Consider the following 22,816-nt stretch of genomic DNA (forward strand, 5'->3'; position numbering starts at 1 on the left):
AACCTCCTTATTCACTGTGGTTTTGGCAAAGTTCTCTTCTTTGGAAAACACTGACGCAAAGTACTCATGCTGTACCTTCTGCCTTCACCAACAAATATCCATTTTCTAAAATTTACTTGCAAAGCAGGTGAGAAGAAACCCAACACAATACCAGACACCAGCCAGGGTCTAACCTACTTCTGTCTTGTATCCAATTTCTCCACAGTGTCGTCTTACCTGTCCTGTTATCTCAGATTCTTCCTCGCGACTTTCTCAATCAGCCAAGAACTTTTTCTGGCTCAGAATTCATGGAACTTCAAACAGTAAATTCCCCAAAATGTCAAGAGATTAAACAGTAATTAAATTTATATTTTCTGCTTGCTCTATCAATTTTGTAAATACCACACAAGCTTCATGAGCATAATGCTCCCTTTAAACAGAAGTCCCCCACCGGTAATGAATAAGAACACAGGAATTCCAACAGCAGGACAAGGCTCGTCCTTTAAATTAATCAACCCCACCCATTCGCCTTTTCATATACTTCAGCCTTACCTGCCAGCATTTAATTGCTATTCAAAAGCACTTATCCAGTGTGGTTTACCAATCTTTCCTGGTAACTCATTTCACAATTCTGAAAATAATTCTCTCTTCTGACATTTCCATCTTGTGTCTCTCTGGGATTTGAACCTGTGACTACAATGAATGATTTGTCCTGATCTGCTTTATTTTGATTGAGCACAATGCTATTTCAGCATTTATACAGCACCTTCCATATTTAAGCGTCTCTTTCACAGTTTGGACAATGGATTAGTGACCGTTGGTTACCCAAGGAAATTTTCCCTATCGATGCTGAACAGTTTGTAGTGAATGACCCGGCACAATCAGTGGCTGGAAAATTTTAAGCTTTTGTCAAAATCAATCTATTTAAAAAGCTCGACAGATCATGTTAAGAGTTAGCAGCATAAATAGGGTGAGGCAGACCATGTTTGGCTCCTACAGAAGACATGAAGCTGAGGGACAGCTGCAGTGTGGACCTAAGGTCAGATCATTTACCCCTTGAAGTCCAGCCAATGCATCCATAATTGACCTCTCCACCATCTGTAATTTGTTACACTAATACACTAACTTGTCTAACACCCAATACTGGATGAGCAGAAATTTTCTATTCTTTGGGAATACCAAAGCCAATGTCTACATATCTAGTTCTTTTTAAAACTGTTTCTAAGGGTAAAATGTTACATTCTCCCGCAGGTGGGTCTGTGGGCAGTGGGGGACCTTAAAATTTCTCGGACAGCCTTCCCACCAGCTCCCACCCATCCCGACCGCTCTGCAATTTTACGCTTGGACAGATGAGGCCTATACCACCTTTGCCTCATTTGAAGCCTTTAAATGGCCAATTATTGACCACTTAAGGGCCATTTCCCACCCAATCTCAATTTTCAGGCTGGCGGGAGGAGTTCAGGGTGGGGGGGAGCCCAAAAATGAACCGTGTTCAGGCCTTGGGTGGGAAGAGGGCAATGCCATCAACAATTTCCCTTTAACATTGGGCACTCCCCCTACCCAGAAGGTCCAGCCCCCGCAGTTCCTACCTCCCTCTCCCAGTCTCTCAACCAACAGCACCACCTCTCCCTCTGCCCAACCCTCTGGGCCTCACCTCCGCTCCCCATCCGGAGACCCCCACACCTCCTTGTCCTGGACTCCCAGCATTTAGACTCCAGGGACTACAAGCAGTTCCATTCCTGTCCGCTGCAGGGACTAGACAGTTAGCCAATCAGATTGTCCAGCAGGTCTCTGACATGGGACTTCCACCTGACTTGGGTCGAAAGTCCCGTCTCCAGCCAATTAACACTTGTTGGAGTGTTAAATGGCTGCGGGGCAGGCAGTAATGGTGGGGATGTGTTCTCTGCCACTCTTTGCATGACAGGAAGGGAAACGTCACCATCCTAAAAATCCTTGCCTAAGGAGGACGACATCTGAGCCCTCAGCCTTAAATGAGAGTCTATATAAGGGTTTATTTGGAGCTGTGCAGTTACAAACACGGGGAGTGAAATTGAGTTGTAGCAGTAACATGAAACAGGCTCATTGTGTCTTGCCAGCCCCAGAGCAAATTTACACTGAGCCTTCTCTTCTCTTCCGTAACAGAAAGAAGAGAGGAATTGGGCAGAGTGTAAAACAAACTGCTGATTCAATTAGTACAGTTCAATTTCACCACCAAAATATCCAATATGACTTTGTGTGTTATTGTGAAAATTTTAAGATTTACACTTCACTACAATGAAAATTGTGGAGGTCTTGTCATGCACTGGGTAATGTTCCTGCTTCTAGACTAAAAGCTCTGAATTTGATTCCCACCTCAGGACTTGACAGCCAAGAAAGGTACATTCATAACACAGTCAAACAGGTATCAAACTGCAAATCCCTCCAACACATGCCAATGACAGGTGGGGAGAGATTCCTAGTTGGCCATGTGAAAATTGGAGCCTCTACCATCACTATTCATAGTTCCAGACTCCAACATGTATGTAAACTTAAATATTGCCACAAAACTCAGACTTGAACCCTTAATAATTTTAAAGATCTTTAATAGGCCACCCACAGTCTTCCCTTTCTTAGAGAAAAGTGTCCCAGCCTTTCAGTCTTTCCTGACAGTTTTAACTTCTCAGTTTTGGAATCATCCTTGCAAATCTTTTTTTCTTCATTTTCTCTAGTGCCTCTACATGCTTCTCATATTTTAGAGACCAGAACTGTGCAGAGTACTTTAAATGTGGTCTAACCAAGGTTCCATAACAACTTGCCAGAAGGAAGATGGTCTAAAATGTTCAAGATGCCAAGGAACATTGGTAGACATCATACAAGCTTTAGGCCCTTAGTTATCTTAGATTAGCATTGTGGGATCTGGAAGATGTTCCTGGTAAAGTAACAGGAAATTCGATGTGTGAAGTTCTCAGCCGCACCATAGCTACACACTGGGCTGTTCCCAAATCCTCAGGTGTCATCATTTGCTGCACACCTTCCCAACCCACATTTAAAACAGGTAACCCTGCACCAGAACTGGCAATGTGTGGCTTGTTTTTAACTGCATTATCTTGGCTCAGTTGAAAGCAACCATGGGTCAGTGCCAACCATTGGTTGACGATACTAAGGGAGTGCTGCAATACTAAAGATTGGACAAGGTATTAAATTGAAAGAAGAGCAGAAAGGTCTCCTGGTCAATATCTTTCCCTTAACAAGCATCACCAAAACTAAGCTTTCCTTGATGATATTGCTGATGCTGTTTGGCTACAGTATTTAATTATATTGAGGCGTCAGGCATGGCCCAGTGGTTTGCATTGTCAAAGATTCTTTGTTCAAGCATCATGTCAGAGAGTTCAGCCTATGATCCAGCCTCTCACATCAGTACAAGACTAACAGAATGCTGCGCTGCCAAAGGTGCTTTCTTTCAGATGGATGCAAACTACCCCATGCACTATTCAAAGGGGAGCATGGGAGTTCTAACCAATATTTATCCCTCAACCAAAAATCACTGAAACAGATTGCAAAAGCTTTCCAGTTTCTCCATCACATATGTTCTGACAATGCCAATTTCCATATCACAGCTTCCTTATCTGAAGATTCCCCTTCATTGTGGTTGACAGGGTCCTCAACCACATCTGTTCCAATGCTTGCACTCCTGCTTTCATGCCTTCCTTCCCCCTCCCGCCTTGCCAGAGCACAATAGAGTTCCCCTTGTCCTCACTTTCCACCCCACCATCCTCCTCATTCAGCAGATCATCCACCACCATTTCCACCATCTTCAACATGATGCCGTCACAAAGATATTTTCCCCATTCCCTCCCCTTTCATCATTCCAAATGGACCATTCCTTCCATGACACCCTGGTCCACTCCTCAATATCCCCAACACTCACTCCCGTACCCAGTCAACATCCTGGCGAAGTCCAAGAAATGCATCATCTGGTCTATTACTTTTGTCCTTTCCACTCCAAACACTCCTTCTGAAGCAGTGATTTACTACTGCTTTTTTCAATTTAGTATGCTTTATTCTCTGTTCACAATGTGCTCTCCACATTGGGAAGCCCAAACACAGATTGGCTGACAGTTTTGTGGAAGACATCCATTCAGTCTGTGTGATACAATAAACATGACCCTGATCTTCTGGTTACGTGTCATTTTTATTCTCCATACACTCCCACTTTGACGTCCCTGTTCTCAGCCTCCTACACTGTCTGAATGAAATGTAAGCTTGTGGAGCAGCACCAGCCATTTTACAGCCTTCTGGACTCAGCATTGAATTCAGATCATAATTTCTGGCCGCATATTCCAGACATGAAAATGATTCTGTTTTTCCCATTTACACCTCCTCTCGACACATTCTTTCCTTGTCGCATTTCCATCTTCTTTTGCTTTGCACCATCATCCCTTCTGCCATTTAATCACTCCAGACCATTCTGCTCGTTCCACCGCACCCCACCACCGCAACCCCCACCCTCTGCACTTGTTTAAAATCTGTTACATCTCTAACTTCTTCGAGTTCTGACAAAAGATCATCAACCTGAATGGGTGGAATCTCACTGGGTGCAAGTTTGGAGATGGGAAGGGCATGTCATTAGGTGGGATGGTGGTATACCGGAACCCCACCCCCTTCCTCCGTCTGCCAGAATTAAGTTCTGGGTGGGAAGGTCCATGGTCAATCTTTCCTCCTGCCACCAATTGAGGCTCTTAAGTGGCCAATTAATGACCATTAATAAGGGCCTCATCCTGCAGCCTCCCAGTGGCGGTGGGGGGGTGTCCGTCACCATGCGAAATGCACGGCACTAAAACCATGTCACCTCCGAGGGGGCTTCCTCAATCAAAGTGCCTGATTGACTCAACATTGGGAAGGGTGGGTGGGGGGGCGTTGGGACCCACCCCCTGCTGCTAACACCCTTGCTTCCTTCTTAACCTGCGAAACCCCTCTTCCCACCCCACATTACTTCCCTGTGGCTTGAGTCGCTGCACGATCCTGGGACTCCAGTAGGTGTTTTCCAGCAGCAACCATGACCTCCCCTGTGACACTGCTGAGCACAAGAGCTGCCAGCCTCTGACTGGCCAGCAGCTCTCAGTAGGCAAGGCTTCTGCCCCTAGGGTCTTGATTCCAGGGGAAGGTCCTTCGCTGACCTCACCACTGCCTGATTGGTATGTGGTTCAGCAGGCCTTCCCGAAAAGAGGCAGTGCAGGTCTCTCACTGGCTCTCCAGGCAGCAGGTGAGACTGCTAATGCCTCAATAAGATCCCACCCTTTAACTCTGTTTCTCCTTCCTTTAACATTGCCTGGTCTGCAGAGTATTTCCAGCATTTTTTGTTTTTATATAGTAAAACTAGTTATCTAGTCATTTATTACACTGCTGTTTGTGGGAGTTTGCTGTGGCCTAGTTGTCTGCCATGTTTCCGACATTACAACAGTGACTACACTTTAAAAATACTTAATTGGCTGTAAAGTGGTTTGGGACTTCCTAAGGTCATAAAAGGTGTTTTATAAATGCAAGGTCTTGCTTTCCTCTTTATAAAACAGCTATTAAACACCAGCCAAAGCAGCTCTTTGAATGCATTCCAAAAGTAATTTACTTAAGAGATATTGGAGCACTATCGATATTTACATATTTACTCAGTTCTATTATTGCAGCTCTCAATCTTAAAGCACATGATTATAAAGCATCCTTCTCCCTTGTTCCCGAAAAATAATTAACAGCCAACTTCTTTCTGAAGTTTCTTCACTCACCTCCGTAGAACTCCCCCAAGAAGGGATGCATTCAGACACTCAGGTGGAGACAAGCGCCTCTGGACTTCTGCCACCGTCACCTTGTACTTGGATGTGGAACTCAGGAGCGAGAGCCGACCAGGAACTGAACAAAAGACTTCACTGGGATTGGTAACTCCCCCGGTCAAATTGTCCTTCTGGTAGGACAGTGCAGACAATGCTGTACTTTTGGACATTGATATTGGCCCTTGGAAAGGAAAAACAATGTAGGTTAGTTGGTAGATTAACGAAAAGGCACAGATGATAACTCTGGCTGCACTTAGGTCTGTGACAGCCAGAGAGTGGGCAGCTTTATGTCCTTGAGCCCCATATTGTAAACAGATGGGAGCTAAGCATTTTCAGCATGTTTGCCAAATATGTTTGCTTACAGGAAACTGAGAGTGTGCATTCGTTAAGGGAAGATAGGGAAGGAGTTTGAATTAAGTATGCAAGGCATACCAATTCAAAAGCACATCCACTATGCTGTGTTACAGGTATCATGGAATTCAATTGAGTTGAAAATATGGAATTATACCAGTGCAAGTTCAACTACAGAAAGACTCCAGCTTTAGGCAGGCTGGCTGATGCAAAAGTTCTAAGTCAGAAACTAAAGCTCAGGAATTATGGTTCTTATTATAAAACTGAATGCCCAGACTTCTAAGCCTCTCTAAAGCTGGAACCCAACAGCAGCACCCAAACAAGCAGAGCCAAATCCATTAAGGGACAAGTCAGCATCTGCCACCAACTCACTACAAGGACACTGTCAATCTTTGCAATTTCTCCATTCACAATTAAATGTGAAAAATTGCATGAACAACAACAGCCTCTATTTATAAAGGATCTTTAACGTGGTAGAATGTCTCAAGGCATGTCACAGGAGCATTATCGAAGGAAATTTGAGACTGAGCCACATAAGGAAACATTACAGGTAGATGATCACACTTGGCCAGAGATTTAGAGCAGCGATGAAGAATGAAAATATGGAGAGACTTAGAGAAGGAATTCCAGAGCTTTGATAGCTAATAGCATTCCCTTCAATGGTGGAGCGATTAAACCTGGCAATGTGCAAAAGGCCAGACTTGAAGGATTTGAGAGGGTGGTGGGGCTGGAGGAGGTCACAAAGATAGAGAAGGACGAAGCCACTGGGGTTTGAAAACAAAGATGAGAATTCTAAAATTGAAACATTGCTTGACCAGGGCCAAAGTAAGTCAGTGAGCACAGAGATGATAGATGAACAGGACTAAGTGCGAGTTAGGGTATGGGTAGCAGAGTTTTTAATCTGCTTAAGTTTATGAAGGGTGGGAGATAGGAGGCTGGCTGGAGGTGCTAGATAGTCCAGCCTTGATGTTACAAAGACATGACTGAGGGTTTCAGCAATCACAGATGTCCAAATGTTAACCTTAAGCCAACCCACATTGATAAAAATCAGTGTGTTCCTATCTGGCAGGAGAGAGAAAACATTTCTGGATGCTATGAAGTGAGTCACAAAGGTGAAATTATAGATACCTCAGGTCTAACGGATATTTTCTGTTCTTGAGAATTTTTGTAGTCTTTTACTACCCTGGCACAGAGGAACTGAATCGAGTATGTATGGTTAAAGCAGACATTTTAATACCCCCCACAACTGAAGAGTATCCACCATTCCTCACAGACTGTCTTGGCAGAAGGAGGAATGTTCACCAAGAATACAGGAGAGCTCCCTGTTCTTCTTCAAATCATTCTAAATCTTTAACATCCACCTAACCAGGCAAACATGGCCTAACATTATACATGGAGGAAGCCACCTCTGGAAATGCAGCACTCCTTCAGTACTGCACTGGAGTGCCACTCTGGAGAATAGAACTGATATATCAAATATAATGCCTTGTCGACAACAAATGCATTGTGAGCGCACTTTCTCCATTACACACCTTCCCAATTATACAAGTTTACGCAAATTTCCAGCTGAGAGAGGGATGGGCTACCAACCACACAAGACAGGTCAGAAAGGTGTACTATTCACACTAACAAACGTGAAATAGCTGTGTGTCTCAGTGTGATTCGTGCTATAACAGTTCTTAGACATGAATGGGAGATACTTGTCCAGTTGCGTTTAATAAAAATTGTGCCCCTTTCAAAGTCCCAGCAGTATTCTGTGGTCAATTAAAGACAATATCATGATATCCACTAAAAAGGGGCATGAAGCTGTTCCTTTGACCTTGACCTGAAGTATTCTTTTCATTTCTGGTCTTGATACTATGAAAAGGGTATTGAAGAAGTGGAGAAAGTGCAGGAGGGATTTACAAAGATGTAAGTAAAATGAGAGGATGTCACAATCAGGAAAGGCTGAGCAGGTTGACTCTCTTTTCTCAGGAAAAGAGACAAAGAAGGAAACTTGATCAGTATTTAACCTTATAAAGGAGTTCAGTAGGGAGGAATGTGGAGAAATTGTTCCCAACTTATGAGCAGCTCTGATATCCTTCAAGCTTTCTATCCATGTATACCTGTTCACATGTGCCTAGAATTAATAGGTGAACCCACAATGTGTTTAGCCAATCCCTTATGAGCAATTGTTGCTTTTTATATCATTATAAAAACACACAGCACGAGAGTCCAGAACAGGTGAACATGACTATACAATAGGCACTTACAGATCAAATATAGGATTTAGGATCTTTACACTGACAATGGTGAGAATGTGGAACTCGCTGCCACATGGAGTGGCTGAAGCAGAGTACTGATGAGTTTAAGGGGATGTACAGTATACATAAAGAGGACGGGAGTAGGGACAGAGGAAGAGTAGGAGTGGGCTTGTGTAAAATCTAAACACCAACTGGACCAAATGGCCTCCTTTGCAATGCTACATAGTTTAACATACAGGTGCACACAGTAAACCATATATCCAAGGGTTTGTTAGATACAAGGCTTTCATGTCTTGTAAGAGGCCTTTCAAATCCTATTTGTCCCCAGCATGACAGATACTGGACTTCCAATCAGAAGGGCAATGATTGAATCCCAGCTTGGCCACCAGTTGAACTTGCCCCTTGTTGTTGGGTAATTTATGTAAGTTGACAACTGGGTTATTTTTTATTTAGTTGAGCCACACATGGAAAAACTCCGAAGGTCCCAGATTCAACTCCCCAGTCAGGACCGAGTACTCTGTGGCTCAGTCTTGACTCCGTGGAGCTCTGCACATCAACCTACCAGTGCCTTCAAAACTTCTAGGGAGGAGCTGATGCAGCTGACACAATTTCCTGTGATTTACTGGTGGTTTCATAGCGAATATTCTAAATTATTTTAATTTTGTCCCTCACTGCCAGCTTGTATACCTTGCTCAATAGGCACCAAATGGTCTTATATCACTAGAGCTTTACTATACATTTGCCAATGGTGTGGGACACAAGGAAATCAAATATTAACAATAAGGAGATTTAAAAACAAAGGTAATAGATGTCGACCATCTATACATACTTATGCACATCAATATTAATCTCAGGCAGTTATCTAAAATAGTTCCTTTATCATTCTACTCACAGCTTAGCTCTGACTTGAACCTCAGATTTGAACCTCTGACTCAGAGGTAAGAGAGGTATCCATGAGCCACAGCTAAACATGAAGACTAGTCTGTAATCATTTTATACTCTGCAAATTGTGTTACAAGGAACCAATCTGGTACCATTAAAAATGGCAAACCAGGAAATATTTACATTTATATAACACATTTCACAACCTCAGGAGGCCCCAAAACATTTCATTATCAAAGAATTTCTTCTGAAGTGCTGTTTCTGTTGTAATGCAGCAGCCACTGTATGCACAGCACGGTCTCACAAACAGTAAGATAGATAGCAAATTAGATAGATAGACAAGATAGGCATCAGCCCCAATGCCGGGGAGAACTCCCCTACTCTTCCTTTAAAGTGCTACCGGATATTTTATATCCACTCAAGTAAGCTGGGTCTCAGTTTAACACCTTAACAAAACTTGGCACCATTAACTGTCTAGCTCTCTCTCAATATTGCAGAGCGTCAATCTAGTTTATGAGTTCAGATCTCTGCAGTAAGATTTGAACCTCTGACTCAGAAGTGAGAGAGGTATCCATGAGCCACAGCTAAACATGAAGACTTCATGATGACACAAATATCCTTGTGGATAAATAAAACCCATGTTCCATATCATTGACTGGTGCCCAATAACCCAATAAGAGATATGAACCAGGATTTTCTGTTCGCCCCCGCACGCCAACACATAAAATGACACGCAGTGACATCGGGCATGCATCCCAGCGTCACCGCGCGTCATTCCCATCTTTCATTAAGCGGGCATGCAACCGAACTGTCAAAGGCCATTAATAAACTAATTAAGTGATTTGACAGGGCTGCCTGTCCAACCTTAAGGTTGGCAGGGAGCAGGTGAAGAGCGCAGGCGGCCTTCACAGTTTTCATGAAACTTCATCCACGGGCGGGATGAGATTTCATGAACGGTTTATTAAATTAATAAATATTTTTTAAACATTTGATAAGCATGTCCCAGCTCTGTGCCTCAGGGAGGTTTCTACACTCTGTTGCGCACATGCGCAAAAGAGCACAGGCCCCAACTCTCCCTCCTCCCCCAGCCCACACAGGTAGCGCTGAGCGCTACGAGGCATGTGTCACACAGGGCGGGCCTTAATTGGCCCATCCACGTAAAATTCTCCCCACATGTTAACCGTTCCTCTCTCCACAGATGCTGCTGGACCTGCTCAGGTTTTCTAGCATTTTCTGTTTTTTAGTTCAGATTTCCAGCATCTGCAGTATTTTGCTTTTCTCCTTTACCCCGTCCTGAAAATGATGTTGACAATGGCTGAGCAGCAGAAGTCTGTGAATGATATTTGAACACATTGAGGATGAGGCTTCTGGCCTGGCCAATTTGACCACCAGAACCAGACTAATGATCAAGTAAAACTGTAATGGACAGGTGGAAAAACCACTAAACTAGTCTAGGTGGTCTAGACGCTGTGTAACATCAATGTATAACTCTGTAACAGTAATGTTGCCTAAGGTGGCTGAAATTATACACAGGCTGCATACTTTAAATAACTTCAATAACTCTCAAAACCAAGAGTTCTCAATTGAAAATCGCCATGTGCATGAGCACTGAGTGAAGCCCTGAGCCCTATAGATTGGGAAAGTCCTGGACTTGTCTCCTAGCCGTGTGATCTGATCTCAGCCAAGGCAGCAGCTGTGGTGCTATGATTGATCTCAGTGTTCTTCTGGGCCACAGGAGGGAGAAAGGAATTCATCCAGGGCTCCCAGCCCTGATCACCATTCAGCAACCCTCTGCTGCCTGGTGAGGGTGTACGGAGGGTCAATGAGGATTGAACCAAGCTTGGCTGTGAACAGCTGAATTGCCAACTGGCCTCAAGGCACTGATTTACACAGTGGGCAAGGACGAACACCATGGAACTGAGCCCAGCTTCAGTCAGAACAATGGGAGCGGGGTGGGGGGGAGCGGGATGGGGGGAGGGGGGGAAAACAGGAACTATTCAGAAAGGTAGTTTTCAACATGCAACCTCTTTATTTTAACCAGAGAAATACATCCCCCAGAGAGTTCAATTGGTTAATACCAAAGGTGAATGTTTTCCTGAATCCAGGAAAAGCATTTTACTGGAGCTCACCATAACTGGCCTTTTATTGGTGGATAAGCGAAAGACTATGTCTGCCTTGTTCACCTTTTAACAATTTGATAGTCGCATGATGTAATGATAGTGAAGTTGCTGACTAATTGTTGCAATCAATCTCTATCAATCAGTCTAGATCAAATACAGACATGAGGTGAGGAAAGCTCCAGAGGTTGAAAGCTTCAGGAACCATACTAACCAAACCACTCTTAAATATGCTGCACTTACCACATGTCATGTCTCAAATTGCTCGTATATTTTATCCCACTTATAGTGAATGTGCTGTTATTGATTCTATTTTACTGCTATAAAAAGTGGGCAATATAACTGGTATTTCTAAAATTAAATGAAAAGCATATATCAAGTTATTTTAAAAGAAATGGCATTGTAATTGTATTATAGGAGCTTTGAGTTCAAGCTGTTAAAGACTTATTTTTTGGTCTGCAAAAGCTCTTCAAAGGACTATGAAAGCCCATAGCTAAACACAGGTATAAAACATATATGTGCACTCAGAACCAGTTAATGAGAAGCTGGCAAAGCTCAGCTTTGTTAAACGCAGAGGATTAAGATAATTGCACTTTAATGAGGTGTCAAAAACTGCTTGAACAGCTCAGACTACCTGAGATAGCTGGCACCCTGAACACATTGTAAGCAGCACCTTTGTAATTGATTCTTATGGTGATGGAAAATGGCCTTCATTAACTGGCTGGTTAATCCTCAGCTCATCTCAATCAGGCACTGTGCCTACCAAAATGTTATTTTCAGAAAAAATCCATCTCATTTGAATTTGAACGAATCAATATTATCTGCTTCCACCATCTCCCTGGGGAGTTCAGTTCTGTAGGTTCAGATCATTCTCTCACTGAAACAGTGCTTCCACAGATGAGTTTGTAATTTAGCCCCCTTCAAGAGCAGTGTCCTCATGTTTGTCAAGGTGAAACCGCTTGTCATGCTCGAACATTATCTGTTATATCAAAGTATCTGACCTGATTACGACTTGTGTCTGCTTAAAGTATTTGGATTGACCAATAGCCTGCCTTTTAGGTACCTGGTTATCCAATAGGTCAGGGGTTCTCAACCAGAGGTCAAGGTTCACCATAATTTACCAACAGGGTTGAAGGAAAAGCCTGACTTAAAGAAGAAAAATGTACCATAGAACTATAGAAAAGTTACAGCAGAGAAGGAGGTCATTCAGCCCTCTTGTTCATGCCAACCCAAGGACACCCAGGTGTCCTTTCTAATCCCACTTTCCTGCATGTAAAGGTGGGATTCAGCTAAGCAAACTGGTGGACCTGGCCTCAACTCGAACTTCTGTTTAATTCCTCACCCAGAGGCCTGTGTAATGATAGGGGCAGCTGCTGCTGAGCAGAGGCCCCCATTTGCTAAGAAGGGAGAGAGATGGTGGTCACCAGTTACTCAGTACAGTTCCTCTGACTCAAGGTTCCTCTCACAGGTCCCACTGTATATTTCATCCCTCCAATATTTGTCCCAGGGCCATGCTGCAATGGATTTCTGCTTTCCTGACATTCGTCCTCCAGGCCGATTGGGGGAACTGACTCTTTTGCTTACCTCCTTTGCTCTCTGAATCCTCTCCCTGCCCCATGCCATGTCTGGCATCTATAACTCATTCAATTCAGGTGTCCGGTGGTTAATGAAATCAGCCAACGGCTGTTCTATGTGCAAGCGCACATCAGTTCCACAGCCAGATTTGAATCTTTTGTCCTATTGTTGTATGGTCACAATTGTCAATAAAGGAAATTGGCAGAAACTGCAGGGAAGAAAGGGACTGCTTGGATCAAACAGTGAGTTACTGTCTTCATGGAGGAAGATTGGAATATGTCAACATTAGGAAACTCTTAGGAATGATATTTCCCAACAGCAAAACTAAAAAAGCTCTCAATCTCATTTAAATACTCTGCACTGTCACATTTCTCTTAATTTTGTCTCCTCTTCTCTTCAAAGTATTGAGTCACACTGTAGTGTAGTTACAAGGTGCCTTAGTGTCAATCTAAGCCCACTCATTCTTCACCTGTGGTAGTGGTCTTGCTTTAACAAGGGGTGGGGTGGCTTGGGTAGGGCTATCACAGGCAGACCTGACCATTCAGCCTCCAGTTGTCATTTCAAAGTTCCAGGATTGTCCTAGATTTGCCAGGAATAAAACAGTAATCTCAGCATCACTGTGAGAAACTTAGGTAAGAAAGCATGCAGACCTTAAAAAAAATTATGTTTTTTTCACTTTCATTGTACACTCATTTTTATTTCTAAAACTATTGGAGATCTGGAAAAAAAAAGGCAGTTTTGACTAGCAAAGAATGAGGACCAGCTAATAAGTCAGGAACAGCAGTCAGGTAATTGGAGGTGAGGAGAGAAAGGGCGACTGAGGATCAGGTCATTGGGGCTCATATGGAGGGAAAGAGGCAATGAGATTGGCATAAAGACCAGGATTTTCTGCAGTGGTGAATTAGCAGCAGCAATAAGATGGTGGGTGAGAAGAGCACTGAGAACAGAGGGGCTGTGATATTTTTATAACTCAGGAGTGAGGACTCAGAAGCAAAAGAGCCACCTCCTGTAAGTGGGCATTTCTCTCGCTGATTAATAGTCCATTTCCTGTTAAATAGTCTATTTTTCCTTAGTTCTGGTGAAGAGTCATACGGACTCAAAACGTTAACTGTGTTCCTCTCCGTAGATGCTGTCAGACCTGCTGAGTTTTTCCAGGTATTTTTATTTTTGTTTCGGATTTCCAGCATCTGCAGTTTTTTGCTTTTATCCTGTTAGTGGGTTTATGGCTCACTATCTGATAGCTCCCCACCCAATGCAGTTTTATATGTAAGAAGGTTCACTCAACTGATTCCTGGGATGGGAGGGCTTATCTTATGTGGAAAGGTTGGACAGGCTGGGCCTGTACCTATTGGGGTTTCAAAGAATGAGAGGTGATCTTATTGAAACAAATAAGATTCTGAGGGAACTTGACAGGGTGGAAGCTGAAAGGGTGTTTCCCCTTGTGGGAGAGACTAGAACTAGGGGACACATTTTAAAAATAAGGAGTCTCCCGTTTAAGATGTGAGACAGTCGTGAATCTTTGAACTCTTCCCCAGAGAGTGATGGAGGCAGGGTCACTGGATATTTTTAAGGCAGTGGTAAAGAGCTTCTTGACTAACAAGGGAGTCAAAAGTGGTCGGCAGAATGTGGAGCTGAGGCCACAGTCAGACCAGCCATGACCTTATCAAATGGCAAAGCAGGCGTGAGTGGCCGAATGGCCTACTCCTGCTCCTAATTCATACATTTGTGTATGTTCATATGTTTGGAGAAACACTAATTCAGCCTCAAGCTCAGAAGAGCAGCTCAACCTACACCTGTGTGATACTCCACCATTTCCCACACCAGGCGATCCTACTGCATGTTGAAGTGCAACTGAGTTCAATCCAACTAATGCTGAATTAGGGAAGGATTTGTATTGTGGCTTTGTGGTCGCTAGGGTCTGAACTGACACCGCCCTTCCAGTTCTGTAATCCTCAGTACTTCATCAAGCAATATAGTGTTTATGCACTCTAGCAGGTTGAAGCAATAATGCCCCAGTATAAACTATAACTGCATTGGGATAAACCAGTACTGTACCATGCTCAGTAATTAGAGAAAAATGTTTTACTCATCCTGGGTGTTCATGATCAAAGTACTAAGCCATGTAGAGGAAGTGAGACAAAGGCAAAATGCCACAATTGGTCAACCCTTCAAAAATCAGCTCAGCCCTCCTCCCCTCTCTCCCCCAATGCCACCACCACCAGACACATATAATCTTAACAGGAAAGTCACTGAAAGGATGCCACATGTTCTGAGTTTTAATAAGAGTCTAATATGGAGTGTAGAGGAATTAGAATCAGAAGTGTTACTGTAACATCAGTTTGATTGAATTTAGATCAGAAGACCAGCAGAGCAATGTTTCCATATGTTGGTTATTTTTAATTTGACAAATAGGTCTTTTGCAAATTAACCCTGCTTTAACCAGAGTGAACATACAAACAGAAGAAAAAGGACAAAGAGTAGGCCGTTCGGCCCTTCGAGCTTGCTCAATCTTTCAATGAGACCATGATGATCATCGACATCAATTCTCCAGTCCTCTGGCACCACCCCTGAGTCTAAGGAGGACTGAAAAATCATAGCCAGTGCCACTGCAATTTTCATTCTCACTACTCTCATCCAGTCCTGGTGCCTTATCAACTTTAAGTTCAGATAACTTATCCAATACTTATCAACATTAAACCCATCTAGTGCCTGAATAACCTCCTCTTTTATCATGACCTGGGTTTCATCTTCTTGGTAGAGACAGATGCAGAGTATTTATTTAGCACCTCAGCTATGGCCTCTGCCTCCATGTCTAAATCTCCTTTTTGATCCTGGGTCAAAATCCTGGACCTCCTTTCCTAACAACACTGTGGGTGTATCTACACCACATGGACTACAGCAGTTCAAGAAGGCAGCTCACCACCACCTTCTCAAGAGCAGCTAGGGATGGTCAATAAATGCTGTCCCAGCCATTGAAGCCCATATCTCGTGAATGAATACAAAAAAAATTGGCCCTACTCCTCCTTTTACTATTTACGTTCCTGTAGAAGGCTTTGGGATTCCCTTTTATGTTATCTGCCAGTCTTTTTACATACTCACTTTTTGCTTCTCTTATTTGCTTTTTCACTCTGAAACTTCTATATTCAGCTTGGTTTTCAATTGTATTTTCTACCTGATGCCTGTCACAAGCACATTTTTTCTTCTTATCTCAATTTCTATCACCATTGTCATCCAGGGAACTCTGGATTTACTTCCTTTCGCTGTCAAGGGAATATACCTCAACTGTCCCCGCATCATCCATTTTTTAAGGTAGTCCATTGTTCAGCAAACCATTTTTCCTGCCGATTGGCGACTCCTAATCCAAGTGTGAGAGGGTCAGCGTGTGTGTCTCGCTCAATCCCAGCCTCAGGGTGCTCTCTCACTTTTACTCACCCACTGTGTGAGTGAGCGCGAGTAAATGTTGGTGTGGGGGCATGAGAATTGTGAGATTGGGAGTGAGCCGGATACACACCCACACTCTCTCCCCCAACATTCTCCCCCCCACCACTCTACTCCCCCACTTTACACTTCCTCCCCATCAACATTCTCCCCCACAACCCCCCCGCCCCAACACACTCACTCACTGGGCTGAATAATAAGCTCTGCGATTGGGAATGTTTTCCACTTCATGAAGCATATTTTGGGGCATGATGATGTCAGTTATGAAATCATCTTGCCGGTTTGCAATAATACAGTACAGAATCGGGTCAAAAAGTCAGAAACCTGCCTGCGTTAATTAAGGATATATTTAAAAGTCAATCGAGCTAATTAGTTTCCATCTCACTGCAATAATATGGTCAGAAGGTAATAATACACCTTCAGGGTCAGAGTTACAACAGGTGGGGAATGCATTTTTTTAAGGGCAAGCTTGTTTGGAATGGTTTTAGACCTGCAGCTGAGAGCAGAGTGTCAGCTTTAGAGTTCAAACTCCATTGACCACAGGGACTGCTCATTTGAGTGTGCAGAGTGACTTTTTGGATACTTTTTCATGAAGAGGAATCTCCTGTCATCCAGAGGGGTCTTTGATGGTTCACTGAATATTCTGTCCATAACCCAGGAGCGAGGGTGAAAACTCTTGGAGACAGATGGGGATTGGGGTCTCAGTTGGAGACACAACCTCCAGTGAGGAGGAGAGAAGGATTAGGAGGAGGAGGAGGGTGAGAAAAAGGGAACACAGGGAGGCTCAGGATGCTGTGGTTCCTCAGGTAGGGGACAGAGCTGCGCCAGACCCCAATGGTTTGGAGGAGCCTAGAAACCCATATCGGAGGTGCAAATGAGCTTATGCCACCCCAATGGTATTCAGCCAGCAATTCAGCCACCTGCCACGGAGTGAGACTCAGTACAGAAGATGACTCAGGCTTTCAAGGGCCATGGTGACATCACTGTGTGAGAGGCTCACAGGGAAGATCTCATCCAGCTGTCTTGGGAGCCACCCGATGCTGGTCACATTGAAGGTGACAATGGTGCTTTACTTCTTCACAACAGGCTCATACCAGGCAGCCTGTGGAGACCTCAGTGGGATAACACAGCCTGCTGCACACCATTATATCAAGGTGTTCACAAATGCAATGTTCCCAAGGCCTGGAAATTACATCTCATTCATGCAGGATGTCCAAAGTCAAATACATAGAGCCTGAGGATTTACAGCAATTGCAGGTATCCCCAGGTTGCAGGGAGCCATTGACTGCACGCATGTAGCCATTAAGACTCCTGTTGGACAGACATGCAGCTTCATAAAATGAAAGGTCTTCCTCTCGATCAATGCGCAGCTGGTGTGCGACCATAATCTGGGGGTCATGCAGGTATGTGCCAGGTACCCAGGCAGCAACGCCATGACTCACATACTTAGGAACTCTTAGATTCCAGACCTTTCCACTGGCCCAGATTCCTTGGAGTGGTGGCTACTAGGAGATAAGGGCTATTCACTGAAAAGATGGCTAATGACACCTGTGAGGGTGCCCAGATCAGAGAGGAGGCACCATGAGAGCCACGCCAGCACCAGGGCCATAGTGGAGCAGACCATTGGTCTTCTAAAGGTGTGATTTCTATGCCTGAACAGATCTGGATGTGCGTGTCCCTGATGGTTTGCTATGCACTCCAAAACATCACTGTCCAAAGTGAGGATGCCCTGAGGATGATGACATGCTAGGTGGCAGCCAATCTTCTTGAGGATGACGGCAATGATGAGTTGAGGAACCACATGGTGCTCCTGCTGGTGGACCTGGCTGTGATCAAGTGGATGGCCATGACATCAGGGAAACTTTAATACGGCATGGGTTTCTACAGTACACCTTGCCACTGCTACAGAAGGGGTTTGGTGAATCCTTGGTCCTTCTTTTCCCAACGCTCAACATGAGCTGGTCATGTTGATCATATACTGCACACAGGAGGACACCAAGGGCAGCCTCACTGAATCAGGGGGCAGTTTTTCCCCTACCAGACTGCCTCTCCCCTCACTCTGATGGCACAGATATCTATGCATGGAAATCTGTAATAAATGTACAACTGCTCAGTGCCAAAAGGTAGGACACTTGTTGAGTTCTAAAAGTTCTGCCACCTATGAAGATTGACATGGTTGGCAGAGATTAGCTAAGAATTAAATTGACTTACTTGGCCAGACTGGAAAATATACAAATCTTTTCGATGTAAAGTAGATGCACTCGATTAATCATCTGATGGATCATCTGACATTGCGGTGCCAGGGGTCCTTTACCGTGCCAGCCGTTACCATGTTCTCGGTCACAAGCTGCAGCCTCAGGGACCCGACATCCTGCCCTCCAGCACGCATTAGGGATGACAGTCTGTAACCCGCCCTTGCTGCTAATTCACGGCAATTAGTCTATTATCAGGCACTGATGGTGGTCCTGGAAGTCGAAATGCCACCGACCAGGTGCGGAACCCACCGTCGGCATACAACCATATTATTCAGCCCACTCTCTCACACTCACTCTCTCTCACCAGTTAGCCTCTTCCCCCACCCCTACATGCTGAGCTCCATCGCATCTCACCACTGGGCCCCATCAGTCTCTCTCACCTCCCCCTGTGGCCCGGGCGGACTCTCCCACTTCCCCCTGTGGCCCGGGCGGACTCTCCCACTTCCCCCTGTGGCCCGGGCGGACTCTCTTCCCCCCACCCCCTGTGGCCCGGGCGGACTCTCTCCCCCCACCCCCTGTGGCCCGGGCGGACTCTCCCACTTCCCCCTGTGGCCCGGGCGGACTCTCCCACTTCCCCCTGTGGCCCGGGCGGACTCTCTCCCCCCACCCCCTGTGGCCCGGGCGGACTCTCTTCCCCCCACCCCCTGTGGCCCGGGCGGACTCTCTCCCCCCACCCCCTGTGGCCCGGGCGGACTCTCCCACTTCCCCCTGTGGCCCGGGCGGACTCTCCCACTTCCCCCTGTGGCCCGGGCGGACTCTCTTTCCCCCCACCCCCTGTGGCCCGGGCGGACTCTCTTCCCCCCACCCCCTGTGGCCCGGGCGGACTCTCTTCCCCCCACCCCCTGTGGCCCGGGCGGACTCTCTTCCCCCCCACCCCCTGTGGCCCGGGCGGACTCTCTTCCCCCCACCCCCTGTGGCCCGGGCGGACTCTCTTCCCCCCACCCCCTGTGGCCCGGGCGGACTCTCTTCCCCCCACCCCCTGTGGCCCGGGCGGACTCTCTTCCCCCCACCCCCTGTGGCCCGGGCGGACTCTCTTCCCCCCACCCCCTGTGGCCCGGGCGGACTCTCTTCCCCCCACCCCCTGTGGCCCGGGCGGACTCTCTTCCCCCCCACCCCCTGTGGCCCGGGCGGACTCTCTTCCCCCCACCCCCTGTGGCCCGGGCGGACTCTCTCTCTCTCACCTTCCCATATTCGCACCCCCCCCTCCACCACCACCGAAAACCTGTTTATCCCCAGAACACACTGCCGCTAGTGTTCGCTGTTCCTCCAATCTCTAGTGAACCTATCAGCAGCAAACATGGGAGAGGAATGGCCTGTGGTTGGAGGAGCAGCCTCTTGCAGAACCTTCAACTTCCCTTACACGTCACACTGGCATTTTGAACAGTGGCTCCTAGGGTCACAATCCAGCTCATGGGCCACCGGTTGGACAAGCCTGGTTTAAATGTGCACAATAGCACCAGGAAATTGCCCTGCAAGAAACTCTGTCCGGTTCTGTTCAGTTGCAACCTGTCCATCCTGTACAGGTCCCATTCCCCCAGTGTTTGTCCCAATATCCCAAGAATCTAAAGCCCTCCCTCCTACATTATCTTTCCAGGTACGCATTCATCTATCTTATCCTCTTTTTCCTATATTCACTTTCATGCGGCACTGGCCGTAATCTTTAGATTACTACTTTTGAGATCCTGCTTGCTGATTTTCTACCTGGCTCCCTAAATTCTGACTGCAGCAAAACATCCCTCTTTCCACCTATGTCATTGTAACCGATGTAGACCATGACTGTTGGCTGTTTTTTTTTAATTTATTCATGGGATGTGGGCATTGCTGACTAGATCAGCATTTATTGCCCATCCCTCATCGCCCCTGAGGTGGTGGTGATGAGCTGCCTTCTTGAACCGCTGCAGTCCATGTGGTGTAGCTACACCCACAGTGCCGTTAGGGAGGGAGTTCCAGGATTTTGACCCAGCGACAGTGAAGAAACGGCGATATATTTTCAAGTTAGGATGATGAGTGGCTTGGAGGAGAACTTGCAGGTGGTAATATTCCCATAAAACTGCTTCCCTTGTCCTTCCAGAGGATAGTAGTCATATGTTTGGTACATACTGCTGCTTCTGTGTGTTGGTGGTGGAGGGTGTGAATGTTTGTGGATGTGGTGCAAATCAGGCAGCTGCTTTGTCCTGGATGGTGTCAGGCTTCTTGAGTGTTGTGGGAGCTGCACTCATCCAGGCAAGTGGGGAGTATTCCATCACACTCCTCCTGACTTGTGCCTTGTAGATGGTGGACAGGCTGTGGGGAATCAGGAGGTGAGTTACTTGTCGCAGGATTCCTAGCCTCTGACCTGCTCTTGTAGCCACAGTATTTATATGGCTGGTCCAGTTCAGTTTCTGGTCAATGGTAACCCCCAGGATGTTGATAGTGAGGTATTCAGTGATGATAATACCATTCAATGTCAAGGAGTGATGGTTAGATTCTCTCTTGTTAGAGATGGTCATTGCCTGGCACCTGAGTGGCACGAATGTTACTTGCCACTTGTCAGCCCAAGTCTGGATATCGTCCAGGTCTTGCTGCATTGGGACATGGGCTGCTTCAGTATCTGAGGAGTCATGAATGGTGTTGAACATTATGCAACCATCAGCGAACATCCCCACTTCTGACCTTATGATGGAAGGGAGGTCATTGATGAAGCAATTGAAGATGGTTAGGCCTAAGACACTACATGAGGAACTCCTGCATTGTTGTCCTAGAACCGAGATGATTGACCTCCAACTACCACTACCATCTTTCTTTGTGCTAGGAATGATTCCAACCAGTGGAGAGTTTTCCCCTGATTCCCATTGACTCCAGTTTTGCTAGGGCTCCTTGATGCCACACTCAGTCAAAAGCTGCCTCGATGTCAAGGACAGTCACTCTCACCTCACTTCTGGAGTTCAGCTCTTTTGTCTGTGTTTGAACCAAGGCTGTAATGAGGTCAGGAGCTGAGTGACTCTGGCAGAACCCAAACTGAGCATCAGTGAGCAAGTTATTGCTGAGCAAGTGCCGCTTGATGGCTTGAGTCTCCCCTTCAGGCTCTGCGGCTGCTCAGTGACACCCTTGGCCCTGGCACCAGGGAGGCAACGGGAATCCCGGATTCCTGTCTGTGGCCAGAAAAATGCCTATCGATTCCCTTAACTATCAAACCTTCCGTGGGACCTAAGCGAAAGCTTTCTCAAAATCCAAATACACCTCATCCACAGGTTTCACATTATCAATTCTGCTAAAGGAGTGGTGCAGGAAAGAGGGGTTCCATTTCATGGGGCACTGGCATCAGTATTGGAACAGGAGGGATCTGTACTGTTGGGACGATCTCCACCTGAACCGATCTGGGACCAATGTTCTAGCAAAAAGGGTAAATAAGGTGGTCAACAGGACTTTAAACTAGAAAGTGGGGGGGAAGGGAAGGGTAAAACTCCAAGAAATATGACTAATGGGAACCAAAGCAGCAGGTTAGCGTGTTGGTGGGGGGGGGGGGGTGGATTTAATTTTATGCAAAATTATGAAAAAACTGAAAAGAAAGGAGAGCCCACAAGAGGCTATTAAAGTTCCCAGAACACAAAATAGGACAGAGTGTTTGGAAAGGGCTAGGAATCTAACTTCAAGCACATCAGATAAAGGGACGACAATGAGAAAGGGGATGGAAATACAGGATTGAAGGTGTTGTATCTGAATGCATGCAGTATACGAAATAAGGTAAATGAACTTGTGGTGCAGATTGAAATTGGCAGGTATGATGTGGTGGGCATCACAGAGACATGGCTGCAAGGGGATCAGGACTGGGAGCTAAATATCCAAGGATATACATCCTATCGAAAAGATAGGCAGGTTGGCAGAGGTGGTGGGGTTGCTTTGTTAGTAAGAAATGAAATTAACTTGATAGCAAGAAATGATGTAAGGTCAGATGTTGGAGAATCTGTGTGGGTAGAGTTGAGGAACCGCAAAGGTAAAAAAAAACATAATGGGAGTTATGTACAGGCCTCCGAACAGTAGTTAGGATGTGGGACACAAGATACACCAGGAGATAGAAAAGGCATATAAAAAAGGCAAGGTTACAGTGATCATGGGGGATTTCAATATGCAGGTAGACTGGGAAAATCAGGTTGGTAGTGGATCCCAAGAAAAGGAATTTGTGGAATGTCTACAAG

General features: G+C 45.6%; 1 protein-coding gene across 3 annotated transcripts in view; it reads right to left on the bottom strand.

The window, feature by feature from the left end:
* The window catches only part of tfap2c (transcription factor AP-2 gamma (activating enhancer binding protein 2 gamma)), an 87,096-nt gene that overhangs the window by 28,888 nt on the left and 35,392 nt on the right, over nucleotides 1–22,816 (bottom strand). For all 3 annotated transcript variants that reach the window (XM_041205375.1, XM_041205377.1, XM_041205376.1), the window contains exon 4: nucleotides 5,736–5,961. In XM_041205375.1, the coding sequence (XP_041061309.1) occupies nucleotides 5,736–5,961 (226 nt within the window). The remainder of the gene's footprint in view (nucleotides 1–5,735; nucleotides 5,962–22,816) is intronic.

This window comes from Carcharodon carcharias, chromosome 14, assembly GCF_017639515.1.
Source record: "Carcharodon carcharias isolate sCarCar2 chromosome 14, sCarCar2.pri, whole genome shotgun sequence".
Lineage (NCBI taxonomy): Eukaryota > Metazoa > Chordata > Chondrichthyes > Lamniformes > Lamnidae > Carcharodon > Carcharodon carcharias.